This window comes from Conger conger, chromosome 10 (genome assembly GCF_963514075.1).
Source record: "Conger conger chromosome 10, fConCon1.1, whole genome shotgun sequence".
NCBI lineage: Eukaryota > Metazoa > Chordata > Actinopteri > Anguilliformes > Congridae > Conger > Conger conger.
The window spans coordinates 27,415,788-27,438,673 of NC_083769.1; the positions used below are offsets into that span (position 1 = coordinate 27,415,788).

At 43.4% G+C, this 22,886-nt stretch overlaps 1 protein-coding gene across 1 annotated transcript in view; it reads left to right on the plus strand.

The window, feature by feature from the left end:
* Positions 1–22,886, plus strand: part of LOC133139095 (testis-expressed protein 264 homolog) — a 79,213-nt gene that overhangs the window by 46,722 nt on the left and 9,605 nt on the right. The window contains exon 3 of the mRNA XM_061258393.1: positions 18,759–18,915. Within this exon, the coding sequence (XP_061114377.1) occupies positions 18,759–18,915 (157 nt within the window). The remainder of the gene's footprint in view (positions 1–18,758; positions 18,916–22,886) is intronic.

The following is a 22,886-nucleotide window of genomic DNA, read 5'->3' on the forward strand; positions in this document are numbered from 1 at the left end:
TAAATCATACTGTATATCCCTTTTTAATGTAGCATGCCTCAGCATTTCCATTCTGTAGTGATACAATAATGCCATTTACATACAGTGTTTGCATCAGTTGTAATTACAGTATCTTATTTTTAATTTATGAGAATAACAGTCAGGCGATGAAAATCAGAATTTATTGCACACATTCAGACATTCATGTAAGGCTGCATACTACTGTCACATAACTTAATAAGATACAGATTCTGGTACCACTTTGTGTGATTTAGACTCTCTTTTCAATAATGCAGTGCTTTGGTGAGCATTTTCACTTCATCGCATGATGAAAGCTATTAGAAGGTTTAGGCCTACACCTAAACTGTGTATTCTGGTTTTAATACTAACCGAGTTACTGAATTAATTATGTTTTTCTAAGCTGTCTGCTGAAAACTGGTGCTGTCTTCAACAATGCTTTCATATTTAGAGAAATTATTTCAAAAGTGCTAAAGGTAGGCTACTGTATGTCATCCTTTTTTCAATTTTAGTAGTACACATTCTTGAAAAAGGCCTTTATTTTTATTACATTGATTACACTTCCCATCTATTGTCTGTATGAATGACAATATGAATATGGACCTTGGTGAGCAGACGCTGTTATTGTCATTTTCCCTGGAATTGTGGAAGCTCTCTCTGCTGACCTTTGAGTGTGGGTGAATGGGTAACAGCCAATTTTATTCTGCTTGTGCCAGGGATTTCTTGGCCAGGCATAAAGTGGAGAGTGTAAAATATGGCATTTGAGAGAGGTCAGTAAGAAGTTTTTTTTTTTTTTTTTCAAGGTTTTAACTTTTTTAGGTTTTAACGGTTACTGTTATGAAATTATAGAGCAACTGGTGCCTTTTCCCCAAGAACAGATAAATATATACTGCACCAAACTGTGATAATCCAGCCAGTCAGCATGCCTTAACGTTTTCCATCCCTGTTTGGTAGTACAGCTAAACACAACGAGCAAAATCATGGCCGAACAGTCAAGACTTCCGAGAATTCTATTCATTGTAATTTCTGGGAACAGATGATGATTATTGGGATAATTGTCTACGCTTATCCCCTTAGTTGAGTGTGTCTGATAATTAAATATCACAGCAATTACCTTTTTCTGTAGTTACTACCTAAAACCATCCATGTGGATGTCCACAATTCAGAATTCTGTCGTGTGAAAGTAAGATTTTTTTGTATATACACTCCGTGAGGTACAGTATTTATTAGACTTATTTATTTTACTTATTAAGTCTGCTGCTGCTGTAGCCTATCCAGACTGTGGAACAAACTGCCTCTCTCCATCAGGTCTGCATCATCCATGTACACCTTCCAGTCGCAGCTCGAATCTCATTTCTTTTCTCTTTCTTTTATTTCCACATGAGAACTGTCTTTGTTGTTGTTTTTTGTTGTATCTTTATGTATTATTATTATTATTATTATACATTATTATATCTATGCTAAGGCCTAAGAGATCTCTCCACAGTAAAATCTTCTGTGTAAAATCAACTCTTACAGGGTACCTATTGGACTAGTATATACTTGGTTTTATTGTTTTTCACTTTTTATTTTTTACATATTTAGTAATTAGAAATTGTACAGCGCTTGACCGTAGTGTGCCCATAACAACTCTGTCTGTCATCATACTCAAATTTCTGTCGTGCGTCCCATGTTAATCCGTTCTATTCGAGTGTAACTCAGAGATGAAGCTCTATGTTGGGACTGGAGATCTTGTTTAAGAGCCCTAAAAATATACATTTTCATTTATTTATCTTTAGAAGAGGCATTTATATTTAACTTGGGTCTAGCAGCAGGACACGGCACAGCTGTGTCTCCCCAGGCGAGGGGAGTATGAGAGGGAGGGAGAGCGGTCTCCATTCCCCTGGGGTCCTCCTGCGATGGCGGGATTGCCCATGAGCACCCGGCTCCTGCCAAACACATTCCCAACGTCAAGTCCTGCTCCGGTCTTCCCACAGCGTAGGCGCTGCAGCCGGGAGCCAGCGGGAGCCGGAGGCTGAGCTCAGTCCCATCGGCAGCGCAGATTGGGAAGGACACTTTTAGATTTTTCGAGAGGATTCGATCAATTAAAAGGGGATTATATGTGTCTGGCAAGGCAGTAAGCCAGTGGTGAGGATAAGCGTGTGTGTTTATTCTCAGAGACCAAACGTTATCTGGCGCTGTGCGAGAAGGAAAATCCCTCCGCGTCTCGGATCTCGACGCGGGTCGGGCCGGATGAACGCGGCCTGTGTTTACAGCTACAGAGCTGACCCTGTGGCCTCCAGCTTCTGCAGCTTGGTTTATTTTCTATTGAACATTTGGAATACATTATCTTTCAACAAGCCAAGATTAGCTCCGTGGAAAAATTAAACAAAGTCCTTCTGGGTAAAGCCTTTTGTTTTTCCCATTGACAAAATGCATTGCCTTTGTCAATTTTGATTTCTTTCTGAAAGAACCCAATGGCAAGTAATGCAGCTGTGTGCCAGGTATGTCTATGCCCTTCACATTGTACATAAAATCCAATACACAGGCGCCCAACACTTCCTACCCAACGCTGCTGCTCAGTAGGCAGCCTTTGTTAATTATTGCAGGCTGTGAGCTCCCTGGGAGTCCCTCGCCACCTCAGATTAATTCCTTTTTTTTTTTATAAGGCTTAGGAGGTACGAGAGGGTGAAACCATGGACAAACTTCAACCCTGCTCTCCGGAGTGCAGTGCGAAGCCTATGCTTTCACATGCTTAGCTGCTTAAATCTTTTACACAGTCACTGGAGATCCAGTTCAACTGATCTATCTATTTCTGTTCTTGTTTTACAATGGTAGCCTTACCCTTACCTATATGCTGCATACAGCAAAACGTATAGTGCCTTTGAGCGAATTCATTTTCAGATTAATTTTCCTTTTCTGTCTTTCCTCATTGAAAAATGGATACTTGTTCCTCAGGGTAGTCACGCGCGTATGGAGCTATGCCATTCTCCTACCCTTCTCATTGCCATGGAAAAACATTGACTTTTCCAAACAGGTACGCTGGTGTGACAGCTGGTGAAATATCACAGCCAAATGTGCTTCCTAAGTAGATCTGAGCAATAATTTGATCACATTCACAAGTGCAAAAGCAAGTGGCCATGTTTAGTCATCAATGAATATTTCAGATGAATATTTCATGATAACATGCAAAATGGAACCTCGCAGATTCATAAATACGGAAGGCCCCTGTCAACGTGGAGCCCTGTGCGGTTACCACAGGGAATGTCTTTCTGCATTTTTAAACACTGCACTGGAGTGCTTGGCAGGAGCACGGCGTGATTGCAGCAGCACACGTGGGTGTTGAAGGGAATTTTGTACAGTACGTTACCTTTGCTCTGGGTACTTGGCCTCACTAGCATTCTTGAAAAACTGCTTTGGTATGCGTTGTAAGTCAACTTGTATCAGTAATTATACATGACAGATAAACTCACAGTATTATCAGTGCGCTTGTAGTGGTGTAATCCTGGAAGAATTTCGGAAAGCCTTCAGAAGTTTCATTTGATGGCAGCAGGCATGCCAAATGTTTCCATGGAGTCTCTCTAAACACCTGTGCACAAGTCAGTACCACAGATAAAGTCAGAAGCAGAACATATTTTCAGGGGAACACATATTGCGCCATTACAACTTTGCCGAATATGAAAAGACAAATCGTAACGTTATTAGTTCTGTCGCCAATCTCTGCTGAGCTTGCCTGCCAACGAGGAACCAGGGCCTTGGATAAATGAATGTTGACACTTCACGCAGCCAGTGGAATTCCACTCTCACCACCATTTTGGAGATGGCATTTTCTGTGACCTTCGGCAGCCTAGCCGCAACACTCAGCCGCGTACGCGAGCGGACGAGCCGGAGTGGCTCTCGTCTGCTGCTGCTTTGCGCTCGGAGGCGTGTTGGGTTCGGGGCTGTCCCTGGAGGAACAGGGAGGGCCGCTCGGCCCCCCGGGCGGCAGGCTGCGCTCGTCACACCGCTGCTAATGCATGCTGAGCAGATGCCGCCTGACGCAGAGTTTCTGTTAAAACAGAGCCCTGGTTTTCAGCACTGAGATGGTGGAGTGGCCGCGTCGCTGGAGATTCAGCCCAGGGTTGACTCGTGGCGCAGTCTTCCAGGGCCGTGCCGCAGAGCCGTGGCGGTTAGAAGCAAAGAGACCGTTTAGCATTTGTAGCCCTGACAAAGTCCGGAAGATTCTGTGTGTTTGCAACAAAGAACCTTGGGCTGGGGGGCATTTTAGGATGCTGATAAAATGGAAGAAATAAAACCAGGAACGGAAGTCGTGTTTTGTTCAGCTTTAAGATGTAGATGGTAATCGTATTCTGTGTTTTTTTCTTTTTGTTTTGTTTTGTTTTGTGTTTGCGGGCTTGCCGGTAAATTGATTCATTTTGAAATGCCTTTATTTTCTCCACGGAGTAAATCAGTCACTGAACGTTATTATATCACTTTATTGTAACACACTGCTGGATTAATCTGGGAATACATGGGTAAATATCGGTTGAGCAGAACAATTTCAAGCTGCTGTTAGATTGTTTGGGAAGGCTGAGTTTTTACCACCTTTAATTTGGTGGGTCTCCTTTCTGCGCCTCGCGGGAGGTAAGGAACGAGGTGAAGCAGTCATCCGATTCATGTGAACTGAAAAAACAGAAACCAATAATTCCAGCAACGCCAGCTCCAAGGTCTCGCATTTCACAGCTTTTTGGGGAAAGTTTGGTTTGAAGTAAGTGAGAACGGTAGGAGAGGAAAGTTTGGAATGAGGTGAGGGAGGGATAGTTTGGTTTGAGGAGAGGTATGTATGTGTGTGTAGGTGAGTTTGGTATGAGGTGAGAGGTGTGTGTGGCAAAGTTTGGTTTGTGCTATGAAGGGAAGATGCTTCATTCCCTATAGCTTGCCTCAGCTTTGTTCGTACATTTTACAGGCAGTATTCCCCACTAGCAGCCCTGGATAAGCGACAGATAAACAAATCACCCAGGTGGATGAAAAATAACGCAGAGCGGAGGAAGTGACCATGAAGGAGCGCAGGAACAGGGTGCATTTAGAGGTGTGAAATGGACTTAGCGTGCTGGGAGAGAGCGTGGGGAGGGAGCCGTGCTGGGAGTCTTGACAGGGCCACAGGGCTCAAGCAACTGTCACAAATCATCACTCTCACATCCTGCTTTGTTGACTGTCACCCGCCATCACTGTGACATCCTGTCTTGGTTGTATTCGTTTCTCTATTCTATTTCCCCACAACTCGATGGCACTCAAATAAATGTGGCTACACAAGACGCTTCTAGGAGCTAATCACTTCTCTGAAGCCGGAGGATAAAAGCTTCTTCATCGCAATAGAGGACCTCTTGGAGTTGCTCATAACCAGTGCATAGTGATCTGCTCATGAACGTCCAAGTGCTCTTTCTCATCTCTCACACACGCTTACTCACTCCTTCCTATTTACTCACTTGCTAGCTTGCTCTCTTTCTCTCTTCTCCCACTCACTCCCTCTCTTTGTCTGTTGTCCCTTTTCTCAGCCCAGATTAGTTCTTCAGAGTTGTTGTTTTGCTGTCTCAGTTAGGGATAAGCTCTGCCCTCTCTTGAGCTCTTTTCCATGCTCTTCACAACTCTAAAAAGAGCACATTGTTCCACAAAATATGCAAATAAACTTGAAAACTGATGGCAAAGGCAAATGTAATGGTAATGCACCACAAACCACAGTAAGTGCATTGGCGATCCAGGATTCATTTTCAGCACACAGGCAGTGCAGACATCTGTGCAGAAAGCTTGTCTTTGCGATAAAGCTAACATTCTCTTACCTTGATTGCTTGACTGATTGGTGTCAAAAGGCTAACACTAGGCTGTTACTTTGAGTTTTGATTTCTTTTGTCATCTAAAGAAATCCAGAAGGCAGCTTGATTAATATGTTCCACCACTCTTTATTTTTTCTTTTTGGTTTTTTTTTCTTTTTTTTTTTTTCTTTTTATTATTGGAAGAAGCTATTTTTTATAGCTTTATCTTTGTTTGTCTTTTCCCATGAGCAGTGGCTCACGGGAGGTACAGGGAACATGTCTTTATATACCGTATGTATATCAGCTGATATGTGCTGAATGCTTATATATACTCACTGAGCACTTTATTAGATATTTATTAGACTTATTTATTTTTATTGATTAGAGGTTTGATGCGTTGTGTGTTCAGAGATGCTCTTGTGCTTACCACTGTTGTAATGTGTGGTTATTTGCATTACTGTCACCTTCCTGTCAGCTTTGACCAGTCTGACCCTTCTCCTCTAACCTCTCTCATTAACAAAGCATTTTTCCCCACAGAACTGCTGCTCGCTGGATGGTTTTAGTTTATCCCACCATTCTCTGCCAACTCTGGAGACTGTTGTGTGTGAAAATCTCAGGAGATCAGCAGTTTCTGAGATATTCAAACCACCCTGTCTGGCACCAACAATCATTTCACGGTCAAAGTCACTTAGATCACATTTCCTCCCCATTCTTACATTTGGTCTGAAAAACAGCTGAACCTCTTGACCATGTCTGTATGTTTTTATGCGTTTAGTTGCTGCCACATGATTGGCTGATTCAATATTTGCATTAACAAACTAGTGTACAGGTCTACCTAATAAAGTGCTCACTGAGTGTATGTGCTGAATGCTTATCAGAGGTGAAGAGTTGTAGTCAAGCGTGAACCTGCTTCACACCTGCAGCCGCAAGTATTAAATGCGCAAAATTACAATTACATCATCTTCAAGTAAATTCTTGGGAATTACCTTCAAAGAGAAAAGCTGGCACAGTAACAATTCTGTGGTTCCAGAGAGCGACAGCAGTACCTCATCTGTAGCCACATAGCAATTAAAAGAAAAATCAGGGATAGTTGCGGAACTTGAGAGGCTTTTGTGGAAGGTTTCATAGAATGGATAAAACAACTTAATGCCCTTTCATCTTTCCACTTGAACTACCACATAATTAGAGCCCAATTTCTCACTTTTTCCTCCTTTGTGCTAAGATTTCTGTCCCCTCATCTACTTTTGCGACACCTCTGTGGCAGCTTGGTCCGTCACTCAGATGAGCCTTTTATTATTGTGGCCATTTAAGTGCTCTCCTAATGAGTGTCTCAGAAAACTTACCCCGGACTGCTCCATCTTTTTTCCGTGGCTTCTGCAGAGCTGGGCTGTCATGATGATGAGCCTGTGAGAGTTGTGAATTGGGACCTTGGAGGCTGGAGGGAGGTGATCACAGTGGATGGGGAAGCCGTCACCAAAGAGCTCAGCAAATAATACACTTAACGGTTTTCCTTGTTGAAGCACTCAGTGAGAAGCCCTCTCCTGGGGCCTCTCAAGTGTGTTGCTTGTGTTGGATAATGTGAAGAAAAAAATGTCCAGGCGTGCAGTTTCTTCATAACCCTTCTCCTGTTCCAGAATCCTGGAACTAAATGTTCGGATGGTGTTCATTGGGCTCAAAGTTTATGGGGTACACATTAAGACTAGGGGTGGGATGGTATGGAAATGTCCTGCAAAATCCCAGTCCCAGTATGGTATCACCTACCAGTCTGTTCTGGAACTTCCCATTTTTGAATCAAGCCAATATTAAACAGACAGGTTCATATGAAATATCTTGGCCCACATCTATAGCAGCTACCTACCTTTTGATATGCTCAAAATTGTAAGTTCCATATACTCATTGAGGGGCCTCAGCTTGAATTCTAACAGCTGGTGCATGCTGATACATTTACAGAATTTAGACCTCTGAGTGTACCAACCAGTGAGTAGGCTCCTGGTCCACTTCAAGCACTGTACTGACCAAAATTTATAAACTGTGGTCCTGTGGTCCTGGCAGATGTTCTTGCTCTCCCAATATGTATAACTAACTAGCCTACAAGTTAACCTTGCCATCTACATTTATCATATGCCTTGGTTGTGATAGTGATGGGTCATACATGTTGATGTACCTTTTTGCACCATGTTTGAGATCGGCAGATCAACCATCCCATCCCTAACTATGACCCTGCGTTTACTCTGTGGTGCGTAATTATGCTTCTGGCCTCCACATGAGCACAGACATATCAACTGACAGACCCCTGCGGTGGATATAATGCATTGTTATTGTTTTAGATTGGGGCTTGCTTGTTATGGAGCGTGAGGCTAGGTACCTGTGAATGGCACTGTTAGGCCCTGCGGCCGTGTCCACTTGCCCTTGAGGCTTCTCTGCTGCTGCAGTATAGAGCCTGTCATCACTGGCAAACCCAAGCAGAAATCAGCGCAGTGTAAGAATGTTTATTGAACAGTGACTTGGGCCAGATCGAATCAAAATTTAACAACTCCATCTGCTTTGGAAGAAATACAAAATCCATTGTGCTAGGAGAGTTTAATGTTTGTAGTAATATTTTTACATCCAGTATACTGCTAGGATTTAATTAACATTTTTGTGTTGGTTTAGTTTATATTTATTTACAGACTTGCTGTGTACAGTTGGAAAGGAATAAACTACCAGCAACACACTGAACAGCCTTTGGCAATGAGGCAGGGGGTGGGTGGATATGGCATATTCTAGACGAGGCATTCCTGCTGCATAACATACTGTGTAAAGGGCATATAGAGGCATCAGTGCATATAACTAATACGTGTTGTTTACACTTTTCTTTGTTTGCTCCACAGAAATTGGGAGAGTAGACACGACATATTAGAAGTTGTGCATCTGTTACAATTTCCAAAAACAAGATTGGGTGCAGCTGTGTCAGTAGAAATTCTTAGCCATGGGGATGATGTCTCTGTTATCATTACTTACAGTAAGACGTGTGTTCATAGACTGCGTAAACATTGTGCCAAACTGACCGGATTCTTTTTTTTAAAGGAGAGTTCTCACAGAGCATATCTTTATTCTGAAACTGGTTACTGCTGAGGAGGATGAGGAGGATGAGAAGGAAAGAGGTTAAAGGACAATCAGCCTGGGCCGAAGGCTAATGTGGCATGTTGGCTCAGTTTGCAGGAAGGGAGCAGGGCAATTTGAGGACCATGCCTACAGGTTAAGTAGGCACACACCTGACTACGTAAGGAATCAGTCCAGGAGTGTATAAGGTGTGCTTCTTTCCACAGTAGGCAGCTGAGGCTGGGAACCGCAGTCTGAGAGTGCTGTGTTTGAGAGAGCTGTGTTCATGAGCAGAAAGCAAAGCTCCAAAGCTACCGGTCGAGTTTTGGTTTACTTTGCCTTTATTATTTTAGTTTGTTATTTTCACTTCCTTCCCAGGAGGGTGAAGGGTGAAGACTTTTTGTTTGCTTAACAGCGCAGTGTTCTATCTCTCTTTCTCACTCCCCGTGGGCAATTGATAGATTAAAATGCAGGTGCAATTCCACATCTCTCTGTGTCCAGCTCGCCTGTCCTCTCAGGGGTGTCACAGCGTGTGACAGCTACATTCCAAACAGAGCCTGGATTTAGGGTGTATACTCCAGTCAAACTAGGGTTTAAATTAGAGCCAAGAGCTAGGATTAAACTTCAGTCAGAAGCTGTAGCTAGAGTTAAACTTAAAGGAGAGCTTGGACCTAGAAACTAAAGGCTAAGATATAAAAAAAAAAAAAAAATTTTTGAAGATGCAAATGGTTAACTGATTTTATGATTTATAATTCTAGATTTGAGCAAATCAGTACAGTACATTTTGGCTCCTAATCTCAGGGTAAGTCAGAGAAGTTATGCACACTCTTATCAGAAGACATTGCTCCCTTCAGGATATTTCCCATCCAGCTTAACTATCAAACAAATTTGATACCAATCTGGCAGTACATCGTCAAAGACAAGGAAATAATTTAAATCTTGCTGTTTGATGTGGCCACAGCTCTTATTTCCCTCCCCATTGAAAAGAAAGTTAAATTTTGTTTGGCAATTTTGGTCTCTGTGAAAAGCATTGCACTGGGAGGGCAACCTTGAAATACTGGCAATTTTCTGAACAGAAACATGAGTGCAGGTGAGGGTGATTTTCCCCCACTCTAGCTGTCAACGCACACTCCATCACGAGGGCTCCCAAGAGCCTTTGAGCAGGTTCCCGTCTGTGGCAGCGCAGAGCTGAGAGAAACCCTGTTAGCTGCTCTACCTCTCCAGGCACCCTCATGCTTTACACACTCTCACAATTAAAGTCATTATTTCTAACAACACTAAGTTCTATCCTAAAGGTTTACTTTCCTATATAGGAGATCCAGTTATGCACAGTTTACAAGAGTGTAAAGCCATCCATGTGCATATAAATTGACAGAATGCAATCCCCCTCTCTCTCTCTCTCTCTCTCTCTCTCTCTCTCTCTCTCTCTCTCTCTCTCTCTCTCTCTCTCTCTCTCTCTCTCTCTCTCTCTCTCTCTCTCTCTCTCTCTCTCTCTCTCTCTCTCTCTCTCTCTCTCTCTCTCTCTCTCTCTCTCTCTCCTTCTCTGCCATCTTCTCTCTTGTCTTCAGGCATTCCTGAATGCTGCCTTTTGCCTTAATCAAGGGAATCCTGTACTTTTATATGCTAATCTGACCTCAGCATTACCATTTTCGCATTGCTTGTTTGCGGCACTTGTTGCTGCACCACGTCCAGGCTTTCAGTTGTGAACTCTCGGCTCTTCTGAACCATAAAAAAATCCTCCACTATATTTTCGGTTACTATGGGATTGGTCCTGCCCTGGAGGCATGTTGTATCTCTACTGGCTTGTCTGTCTATCTGTCCAAGAACTGGTAGCAGAGGTTGAACATTCTAAAATGGTGACAGGTACCAGTTATATATAACATGGTGCATCAATGGACAGCAAGAACTGAAATAAATTTATTTGAAGTGGTTTTGGTGGTGTTTTCCTTGTCAATAATCTATTTGCGAATTGTTGTGTGAGGAACTTGTAGTAGTAGCAGTAGTTTCAATTTGATCTCTTGCGTAATGTTTTTACAGAAGACAGTCACAAAGAAGCTTTACAGAGGAACAGCAAGGGGGGGTGGGGAGCACACAAATACCAGGCCTGAACCCCCAACATGGCTATGGAGGGGGAGCCCATCCTCCACTGGCCGACAAGGTGTAACGGTAAAATGGATATACTGTAGAAATATAAGAAATCTATCACAGCAAATAACCTGTGGTAACCACACTGGGATTGTTAAGGCCTGCTCAGTGTCACCAGCCACGTGTGGATTTCTATATAACCACAACAAGTGTAAGTACATTTTGAGTCTCCACTTAAAGACAGAGAGTGTGTCTAAAGCCCAACCATGCCTGGGGAGATAAGATAAAAGCTTTGTAAGAGAAGGCTTTACCTCCCATTGGAATTTTACATATACTTGGAATTTTCAAATAGCCAGCATCTTGAGAACGAAGTAATTTTGGAGAAAAGTAAGGAATAAGTAACTCACTGAGACATTCTGGAAGAAGTTAATGAAGAGTTTTGAACACCCGACTGATGTGTTCACATTTCTTAGTACTAGTAAGACCCCTAGCAGCTGCCTATCTGCCAAACGTTTAGTAGAAAACTTTTACTGGTCAAGGGGGAAATTAGTTTCATGGCAGAATCTTAAAACCTTACACAAGAGTTTGGACACAGATTACACAGTTACAAAAAAATCCGTACAGGCCTACATACATGCTTACACTTTGTAAAAAAAAAAAAAAAAATCAATGCACAATAATCAGTTTATTCCACCAGCTATCAGAATATGATTTCTGTAATTATTTTTCTGTAATTATTCCATCACATAGACTGCTCTTGAGGTGACTACACAAAGTAAATAAAGGCCTGTTTCTGGGTGCATTTTGTGCACCTCTGAGGATTATGATTGGATTATCCCTTTGAGACATGCAATGCTTTGTGCCTGTGAAGCTGGTATGTAGTTCCATCAGCGCTGTTCCAGCAAAATGCTCATCCTTCTCCCCTGATATTGGGCCAAGCCTCTAAAGCCAGTAATGCGGTCCCAGAGCCGGTTTGCACTTGATTTAGATTTGGTGAGTTGCACGCCTCTGGCTGTAGCACGCTGTGGTTTTTCCTGAGTATCCAGCGCACCCGGGTCGTTACGCGCTGCATGCGGTGGCATTGTGGCTGCTGCAGTATACTGACCCTCTGTCTCAGCCTGTATGGCACATGCACTCAGAACATGCGCTTTATGAGGTGCATATACAGCAATATTCAAAATATGTTTTGCTCGTGCTGGAAAATTTGTAAACCCTCCAGCTGGACCCTGAGAATTTTCGGCGTAATAGGTTACTAACCAAAAAGCACAATGGCATGAAGTAATTTCATTCGGAGTACGAGAGAAAATAGATGTCGGCTAAGTAATTTGCAGGATAATCAATACTCTGCAGCATTTGTGCTGGTGGCTGACGGGTAAACATATTTCAAATAATAATTTTACCGAGGTCTGGTGCGCTCAAGCTGTGAGAGGCTCTCTCTCCGCAGAAGGCTGCTGTGGCGTGCCCTCTCTCTGGAGAGAAACATAACCGGTTTGCGGCAAAGCGCGAGAGTGGAGATGCGGTGTCAGGCCCTCGTTTCCACAGGGTCCTTGTTTTTCACGTGTTCTTGGTCATACGCAGGGGCTTCTCCCAGATTAAGATGGAGGCCCCCCAGTGCCTCATGGCTGCAGAACGGGCAGAGCAGCCCCGGCAGGTGAGCGGCTGTGTGGAGGGGCTGCGTGGGCGGGTTATATAATCATGCTAATGCAGTGGGGGGAAGAACACAGGGCTTTCCTGCTCAAATCTAAAAGTCCACATATGAGCTAGAATGATGTTCTACAAAAATGTCTCATTCATTTTTTCAATTCAAGTATTAAAAAAGTAGTAAAATTATTATTATTATTGCTGTAAGCAGCTGTAGTAGTAGTAGTAGTAGTAGGAGTAGTAGTAGTAGTAGTAGTAGCAGTCCCAGTATTGTGTATGTACTATGAAAATATCTAAGTCAAGTATTTATGTAGTATCTTTTTGTTGTAGTATTAATACTATGTGCAAACATTTTATGTTACGTTTCACAATGTCTGTGCATCACACATAAAATAGCACTCATTAAAATATATATTTTATATTCCATTGCTTTTATTGTGCATCAGATTTTGAGGAGAGGTAGATTTGTGATTATCTGAGGTAATGACATTCACATATCTCAGGAGGAAAAAACACAAACAGCCTTCTTGGTAGCATCAGGCTTTGAGGGCTCCAGCTGTTGGAGAGGAAGATAAACCTTTTGAGATGGCACTCTGACTTCTCGTGTAAAGCTGGGTTGACAATCTGCAAAAGCTGACATTAATGGCAGAACTGGGGAACTGTCATGTGTTTCAGAATATTGATGTTGGACCTAATGATGCACCATGTACAAGAACAAATGCAAGTATCTGTCATCGCCATGGTTTCCTCTGGCTCTGCTTTTTGAATAAACTGTACCGCATGCCATTTCGGTACGTAATGTACACAGGAGAGAATATCCTGCTTTTATTTTTCGGGGGTAGGGTGGGGAAGGGGGTGGGCTGTAAATATTTGATGCTGAGCTAATTGCAGACCTTGTGCTTTTCAGTGGATATGAGAGAGCTCCTATTGCCTGCTGAGCCTCGACTACGAGAACACTGCACAGTCTGACAGATGGTAAAGGAAACGGGGGCTGTTCTTTGAGACCAAAAAAAGAGCGCTCCTCCAAAATGCTTTCTCTTTTATTTACGTTCTCTCTTTGATTTTATTGTATCTCCTTGGCAGTTGTCTGATGGCAGTAAACCCTCCAGTGAGAGTTCATAATATCAGCTCTGAGTAGATGATTACAGCTCACACTACTGAAGTACAATTTACTGATTGCTGCAAATGCAATTATTGGATTTAAATTAGGCTTCCATCACCCCTCCTGCTTGACCACAGAAAAATTCAACCATTTCATATGTGCCATATTAAAAGAAAACATAGCTATTTTCCTCTAGTGAGTCAACAAAGGCAAGCCAAGACCACACAATTTTACATTTCTTTTATACAGAAACATTTTCATTTGATCTGAAATAAAATAATTCAAGTAGGCCATCGGTGGGGTCTGAATCGCTCACCAGTATGTTTGCACCCAAACCATTTTTAGGAGTTCGCTGTAAGTGTAATTCAGTTTGTGAAACGGTGAGGCCCTGATTATCATGGTCTTCATGGTCAGTGCTCTAACCCCCTGCCTGACGTTTGCGTGCGTGTGGTGAGGCTCACCGGGTGACCATTAGATGCTTTTCGCATGGCTGGGTCCGTTAGAGGGGGCTGGCCGAGGGCCATGTGGAGACTGTAAGCCCGGGCTGGGAATCCCTTGTGGATATATCACACTGTCAGTAGTGCTTTATGTTCAGCGCCGAACCTCTGTCACCGCTCAATTCCTGGGACAAGATTGAAACAGCGTGGCACCGCATTTCTAGTGAGGCGTGCCTCTTTGGCACTGGTGTCAGACCGAGTGTGTCGTGACCTCACCATCGTGAAATGGGGTTAGCATTCATCCGTCACCTGCTCCCTGTGTTGTATCTTGATTTGTATGTCATTCTGATGGTCGCAACCAGCATGTTTGCTCAGGATGCAGTATTAGTATCCAGCAGGCCTGTTGCTTGGTCAGCATCTCTGTAATAGGACAGCTCTCTTATGCTTTGGGCAGTGTATCATGCACTTTTCTGGTCTGAGAGGGTGATTGTTTGAAACGTGAGTGTATTTATAGAGCGGGGATCTCTGACTGAAATCCTGCACTCCAGTGCTGCATTTAAGTGAGTGATTGACTAAAGAATCGGCACGCCTTGTTTCCACCGCTTAAATTGGCTGCTGGTTGAAAGGAAATCCTAAAAACTTACTTAAATGGTTGTTTTTCCATCATAGTTTTCACCCCAGTTTTGATAGCTCAATCATAACGCACAGCATTGGTGAGTTCTTTGAGCAGTTCGCGAATGTTGCAGGCTAGTTCATGCATCTTCTGAAATAAATTCAGCTGAGTGGCACACTGGAGAACTGCTTGGCAGTGATGGCTGAATGAGACAGCCTGCTTGACCAAAGGAGTCACTACTGAGCAATTAGCTGGAGATACCATGCCACAGTGTGGCCAATCGTGCGTAGGCCTGTCTATCTTGCGTAGTGTGAATAAAAAGTCAAATAATGGTAAAATAAGTATGCGACTGATACCACGGCTTTTTTACCTGCAATAGCCATGCTTGACAAAAACAAAAACAAGTGCAGTAGGTATTATTGTATGTTTATCTTCTGTAATGCCTAGCATTGACCAATACCAATGTGGTTGTATCCACACTGTATTTAGAAATATATGTGGATTGTTTTTTATAAGAAACTAACATGTATTTTAAAAATGTTTTGAGGGCATTATGAAATTGTAGCCTACATTAATTATGGTGGTTTTTGATAGTTTTTCTCTATTAATTTTCACTTTGTGTTTGGAAATTGTAAATATAACTCTTGTTTAACCCCAATATGCAGTTGTTTTAAAAAAAAAAAGAATCAGAATACAAAAAAAGACCCTGACTTGCTATGATAGTATTCAGATTCCATTTTCAAATTGATTATAAATCATTGATACTTTGCATTGTTTGTAGTAGCACATTAATAAATTCCACTTAAATTACTAAATTCCCCTTGCACCCACAATAATAATATCCAAGACTTCAGCTGCTGAACATAAGTCTATTAAATAAATGCAGAAACAACAATTTGACAGTTTGACAATTTATTTTTGATTAATAGAGAAGTCCTTGCGTATTTATTTAAGCATTTATCACCCTGCAATATTGTGCAGTAGTGCCAGGTTATCAGGCGGTTGTGCTTGTTATTACATGAGCTGCCCTGCTGTGGATCAGTGAATCAGCCTGATTGATTAGTGTTTCCCATGAGTTGGAGCACCCACACATCCCTGACTTTAAGCCTGCAGGCCTTGGGTTCCGTGATTCAATGCGGAACCCATACATGATATCCAGAGAGGGTAAATTGGTCTCCAGAAATAAGCAGTCCTTTGATCAGGAGACACAAATCAGACAGCCTTCATTCTGTCAGGTCATTTGTTTCTTTCACGTGCTTGAAAATGCGTTCCCATATTAGAAGCACGGAGGCTGACAGCATTGTCTTGGTGAGTAATGCTTTGAAACATGTTTTTATCATGCCACTCTTGGGTGGTGGAAGAGTCCAATGAAAACTGCCAAAAAAGTACTGGATGGCTCTTTTTAGTTTCATGGATTGTGGTGCATGGGCAAAAAGTGCTTTCTCGCCATGAATCAGTTACCCTTAGCACCAAGCCATCCTTTAAGATGTAATTTTTTTTTTTTTCTAACACATCCATTTGACATAACATATTTAATTTGGATTACTGTAGTGTCCTGTGACTCATCTTTCTGGGCCAGAGGTCAAGTTGTGGCCATCCGGATTCAAGGTGAAAATAGACTCAAAGGAAAACAAAACAAAAACTTTATTCATTATTAATGGGAAATAGCACCAAGACAATATGTAATATCCATAGGCTACAATTAAACTCTTCACTCTAAGAGGGCGCTGTACTAGCCATTTAAAGTAATTATTTATGTATGTATTCCTTATGTTGAGTAAATATAGATGGCGGACTTCAAAGGAGGAGGCTCTGATTAATCGACTCATTATTTAATAATAAATAATGCACTTTTTAAAGTCATTTAATCAGCTGGTCATTGTTATGGGTGATTACATTGGAAGCATGATTATCAAAAAAATTCATTTAATGACTAATTTGCATTAGTATATGCGGTCTCTTAATTAATGGCAGATTGCTTAATTAAAATGATTTTAAAATGTCACAGTGATAATGTCCCAGTGTATTGTCCCGAAAGTAATGTAAAACAGATCATATACAAAAAAGAATGATGCTATCTACAAGAAGTATTTAGAATGGAAAAGAACAGAAGATAATTCAGATAAAACACAATGGAGCATACCAAAGTAATAATCAGGAATTCGACAAATATAATATATGGTCTGGATTTTAGCAGGCAATTCACACTAATACTGGGGAGTCTGAGAGGAGAAAATAAATATATATTTGAAAGGAAAACAGATGGGTCTATCAGCAGATTGTGCTTGAAGGGGTGCACGCTGAGGGTTTGAAGATAATGCTATGAAGATTGAAGGAGCGGCCGTCACAGTGATCAGTAAGAAGAGGAGTTTGAAGCAGCAGTGGGGAGCACTGGGAGGTAACTGAGCAACCGAGCATGGGAATTTATATCAGTGAGATCCTCAAACTTGGAGGCTTTTCAAATGGCTAATTGCGTTCTGGTTAGCTGGTTAGATTAATTATTTGTATAAGAAAAGCAAAGCATTTAAGAAGTGAAAGAGAAGAGGGCCGTAGGGAAGTGGATAAAAGTATTTTATGGCCAGTTAAAAAATTGCTTTGCAATGTGAAGGCACAAACATTACCACATCTCTCTCTCTCTCTCTCTCTCTCTCTCTCTCTCTCTTTCTCTTTCTCTCTTTCTCTCTCTCCCTCTCTCCCTCTCCCCCTCTCTTGCTCTCTTTCTCTATCACCTCTGATTTTGCACTGAGACACTAAGAATTTCTCTGTGACAGGGAATACACATTCTTTCTTGTGTCTCTTTGTAGAATTAAATAGCTGTGAATCTGCCGCGTTTGCATCTTTCGCTAAAAGGAACATTTCCCTGAAGGCATTGATTGTAATTAGCTCAATGCACATGAAGTGGATGGTAAAAGGTTAGGCTAGAACATGAAAAGGTCAGGACTAGTCTCACTGGAAATGCCTTCAACATTTCTTGTTGATATTTTGTTATTTAAATTGATACACAAAAAACTGGGTTTCACTGATTTAAACCCAGGGGAAAAGGCAACATTCCTTTGTTTGGCAGGCTTCACTATGTGGAGTGCAGAGGTGTTGCACTGAGGTGGGGATATAGTTGTAACAGGAGCTTTTATTTAGTTCATTCACATGGAGTGCGCATACTCTGTGGAAGAAGGCGAGGGGATATAATTCTAATGTGCGGTTGTAACACATTATTCAAATCTCCGTGGCCTTGATTTGAAACATCAGTCAGTTCCCTCTCCCTCCGGTGATATGATTGATCCAATCTGGGCTTGTTAAGGCATCTTAACGAGGCGAGGAGTGAACAACAGCGCCTCCTCGGCCGTATAATTGCAGCCCCCTGAAGTCGTCATTTACTAGCTCAAATAAAGGGTGTGGTGCTTGAGCTAATGAAGTGGCTCCTGAGGACAGACGCTCACGCAGGGCTGGGAGGACTGAGCGGGAAGGGGCCTGCGCGTCTGGTGATGACGGTGTGTGCTGATTGAATGAAGGTAATCACCGAGCCCTCATAGTTTTGCCTCTCCCCCCTGCCCCACCCCCCTCCCTGCCCCACCCCTCTCCCACTGTCCCCCCTCCCTGCCCCACCCCTCTCCCACTGTCCCCCCTCCCTGCCCCACCCCTCTCCCCCTGCCTCTCCTCTCATCCCTGCCCCACCCCTCTCCCACTGCCCCCCCTCCCTGCCCCACCCCTCTCCCCCTGCCCCACCCCTCTCCCGCTGCCTCTCATCCCTGCCCCACCCCTCTCCCGCTGCCTCTCCTCTCATCCCTGCCCCATCCCTCTCCCACTGTCCCCCCTCCCTGCCCCACCCCTCTTCCACTGTCCCCCCTCCCTGCCCCCCCCTCCCCCTGCCCCCCCCTCATCCCTGCCCCACCCCTCTCCCTGCCCCCCCCCTCATCCCTGCCCCACCCCTCTCCCGCTACCTCTCCTCTCATCCTTGCCCCACCCCTCTCCCGCTGCCTCTCCTCCCTGCCCCACCCCTCTCCCACTGCCTCTCCTCCCTGCCCCTCCGCTCTCAGGAGCGGAAGCTCTGTGCCCACCCCTTCATTGAGATCTACCAGGGCAGCACCATCCATTTCATGGGCCCCCTGGCACGCCAGAGCGACTTCTACATCCCCGAACTGCAGGAGGACAGCGAGGATTCAGAGGAGGAGGACAGGAGGACGGACGTCACAGGTGCGACCCCCCCCCCCCCGCTCTGTCCTCCATCCGTCTCTTTCCTCTTCTTACATCCCTCCATCCGCTCCTCTTCTGGCATGCACCTTTTCCTTTTCTCTGGAATGAGTTTTTTTTTTGGGAGAAAGGAACCCGAAATCAGGTGATGTGAAGGCTGATTATGGCGGCTGTGTGCGTGTGGAGGTGTGCGTGGGTTTGTGAACATCAGGCTGCGAATATTGCTTCCCCCAGACAGGCATTAACCTCCTCTAAAAACCACTGCTTCCTTTTCTTTACATTTTCAGTAGAATGCCAGTGAGAGAAATCTTATTAACTTTTTCACAGAGCTAAAGCCATGCATATAAAACAAGCTTCCAGCAATGTGCACCACATGACTGCCAGCTTCTTGATTGGCCGCAGGGTGCTGCGGTGATTAAGGCTTAAGACTCTGCCTTGTAAGTACAAGTTAGGACCTTGAGCCAAGGCATTGAACTCAAATTGTGTCTGTTAATGTCTAGTTCTGTAATGTCATAGAAAATCGAATGTGGGCAGCTGTCCCTGGATAAGGCTCTCTGCAAACCAAATAAACAGATAAACGAATAAACATGTAAATATTACACAACCATCCTTCAACACAGAAGCCTAATTTCTTTCCATATACAGTATGTCAGTCTTACTATACAAACAAGACTGATGGACTTAAAATGGTTGTGGGGTCACCTGGTGAGGTTGAGAAGCGCTGTGCTTGGGTCGATCTGTGGTTTGCGGTCAGTGTCCCTGCCGTTTGAGGTGCGAGCGTGTGTGTTGCCAGCGAGGAGTGTAACTATGCGCTCTGGACGGTGGAGAGAGCTGACAAGGCAGTGCTGACTCAGGCACACCCTGGGCTGATTAGACACTGGCAACTTGAACGGAGGGCAAAGATGTTGTGAAATGTATTTTTCCAGTTGCTGCCCCCGGTATCGATCGTGTCAGTCAGCCTCTACGCGAGGCCCTGTAATTGTCCTGTCGTTGTGAATGCGTCTGCTCGCGCGTCACTAATCAAACGCTAAGAATTACCTCACTGTTGTTATTTAGCGTGACAGGATTGTGAGATAAACAAGCCCCCAGTTAGTTGAGAGGAGGTGGTAACTTTGTCAGTCAGCAAATCATTTAATAGGAGCTCTGTGACAGAAGACATTGACTGAATGAATATGTTGTGCTGACTGAGCTGGATGGCAAGTGTTGGGGCTTTGAAGCTTTTCTTTTCTTTGAAGTTGTTTTGAATAAATGTGGTTGGTCTTTCAGTAAGCACCCAAAAGTAAGCCCAATTGTTCCCATTTCTGACACATTGGGGGATACAGTATGAAGTGCTATTCTATTGAAAAGAAACACTGGGCCTCATACAAGAAGTGCTCGTTTGAACAGATTTGTTATTAATCGCCTGTAACGTGATGTAATAGAACCTTCTCCAAGAATCATTCACTGTATTTAGAATTGTTTTTAGAGTGGTGCCGACCTGTCGTATGAATCATGTAAAACTCATTCCGTTCATTTCCTAAGGAGAGGCTTGCACTGGCAGGGCATGCCAGATCAGCTCGCCTTGCACTCAGAAGTAGGATCAAACGTTCAAACTAGGGGTTGCAGATCAAAAATGAATCAAGATTTCTCACCTCAAATGTTTTCAGACATGGAATGATTGTTGGTGCTAGACAGGGTAGTTTGAGTATCTCAGAAACGACTGATCCCCTGTGATTTTCACGCACAGTCTCTAAAGTTTGCAGAGAATGGTGCGGATAACAAAACCCATCCAGAGAGCAGCAGTCCTGCGAGAGAGTTCAGAGGAGAAGACAAAGCTGACAGGAAGGTGACAGTGACACAAATAAGCAAGCATTACTACAATGGTATGCAGAAGAGCATCTCTGAGCACACAATGCATCAAACCTCTAAGTGGATCGGCTACAGAAGCAGAAGACTTAAAAATAATTCTGCTGAATACCTGATAAAGTGCTCACTTTGTATCTCATGATGGGGAGATGCATCTGTATTGCTGTTTCACAGACACAGTTAAACCCATGTATGTCAAATTGAAATGGTACAATCAGGACGGTTTGACATCTTTTGGAGTTGCATAATATTTCTTCATTCAAGGATTGATTCAGTCAAACGGAGCAGATTTCATTGCAGTCCTTTTTTCCCATTTAACTAGATTTTTAATTAGACCCATTACTTGATACACTTTTTGTATGCTGTTAATAAATTATTAGTCATTACGGTAGTTGTTAAAGGCTAACTGCAACCCCTTTTGTATTTAGATTGAACCAGGTCCTTAAAATTCATGGTATTTCAGGTCATATGTAGTCTTTGTTTTTGTTAGTACATTTTCATGTTCAAGTAGATTAGGTGTGGAACTGTAATGAAACCACTGCGCTGCAGATCTGCATACACCTCATATACAGGGCGGCCTGTAGTGTAGTGGTTAAGGTAAACTGGGATACGCAAGGTCGGTGGTTCTAATCCCGGTGTAGCCACAATAAGATCTGCACAGCCCTTGAGCAAGGCCCTTAACCCTGCATTGCTCCATGGGAGGATTGTCTCCTGCTTAGTCTAATCAACTGTACGTCGCTCTGGATAAGAGCGTCTGCCAAATGCCAATAATGTAATATATGAATCCCCATTCCTGAGAATGTGAAATTCCCTGTTGGGTCCTCTCTCTGAGGATTCATCCATCTAAAGCAACTATAACATGGACACAGAGATATATTGCTACTGGTAGTGATACTGTAACTGTAGCCTGGTATATGACATAGTTGAGAGGAGTTTTGTATGTATAAATAGTTTTATGAGCAGTTATGTTCACATAGAGAGCCGTATTTGTGAGGGTGTGCCAGGAGATGCCCATTTGTGCTCTGCTGTCAGTCAGTTGACGAATGGAGATATCAGCTGAGTGCGCTGATACGAGCGAGAGTAACTGAATGGAGCGCTGTCGCATGTCATTCCTCAAGGCTTTCAGCTGGAGCTGTACTGCCATGCATTCAGCTCAAGTCGCTCTTGGAGAATTTGGAGCTGTTCCTCAACACCGCTGTAACTGTCAAAACATTCCCACCATACATTGAGATGAGTTTTTTTTTGGAGCGAGCATTCCTCGCATTAAATGTGATTTGATTCGCATCCATTTGGTTTTCTTGCCAGTGTGTCATATTTCGGTGGGTTATTACATTTACTGAGCAACTGTGCAAACTAAAATGAATCACAAATCATTTTTACTTTGAGGCTACATATGTGGGCACTGTGATTGAATGCATCATGGGTCAAAAAGCTTGAGGATTTTCTCAGAGTAAAGTGTGCTTGAGGTCCTTCTGCTTTTGGATTTGGATCGTCAAGGTTTCTGCCTGTTCCCATCAAGCCCCTGATGGACTTGAGCCTCGGTGTTGTCCCGGAGCTGCTCAATGTCACAGAGGTGAATTATGGGAAGGGGAGGAGAGATCAAGGCTCTCCTGCTGATCTCATGGAGGCAGGAAGGCGGGTTTTAGCAGAATGGCTTGTCATCTGTGACACAGATAAACGCAGGCTGGTGAGAGGCCTACGGAAAGCGGTCAGGGGCTGCAATCGTCCGGGCTGTGTGACGGATGTAAGGGCGCCAGGCTTGAGAGATTATATTTTTAAATGTTTCTGTTTTTTTCTTATATTGCCTTTCTTTCTCCCTGTCTCTCTTCCCATCTCAGCGCATTCAGACAGCCCCAGCGGTTTGGTCTGTCATTGACATTATTCCACTCGACAATCTTAAATGCCTGCTGTTCAGGAGACTTATGTGACGAAAATATATTTAAAAGCCCATATGCCTTTTCCTCAGTTCCTCAAGCCAAGACAGAAGACACATCAATTACAGACACATCAATTAGAGCTGTCAAAGTCTACCTGAGAAGTGATTAATCGAGGGACTGCCGTTGGGCAATGGCAGAGGAGTTCACAAACGAATGTGTTGCAGTGCACATAACATAACTCCCATCTTCACA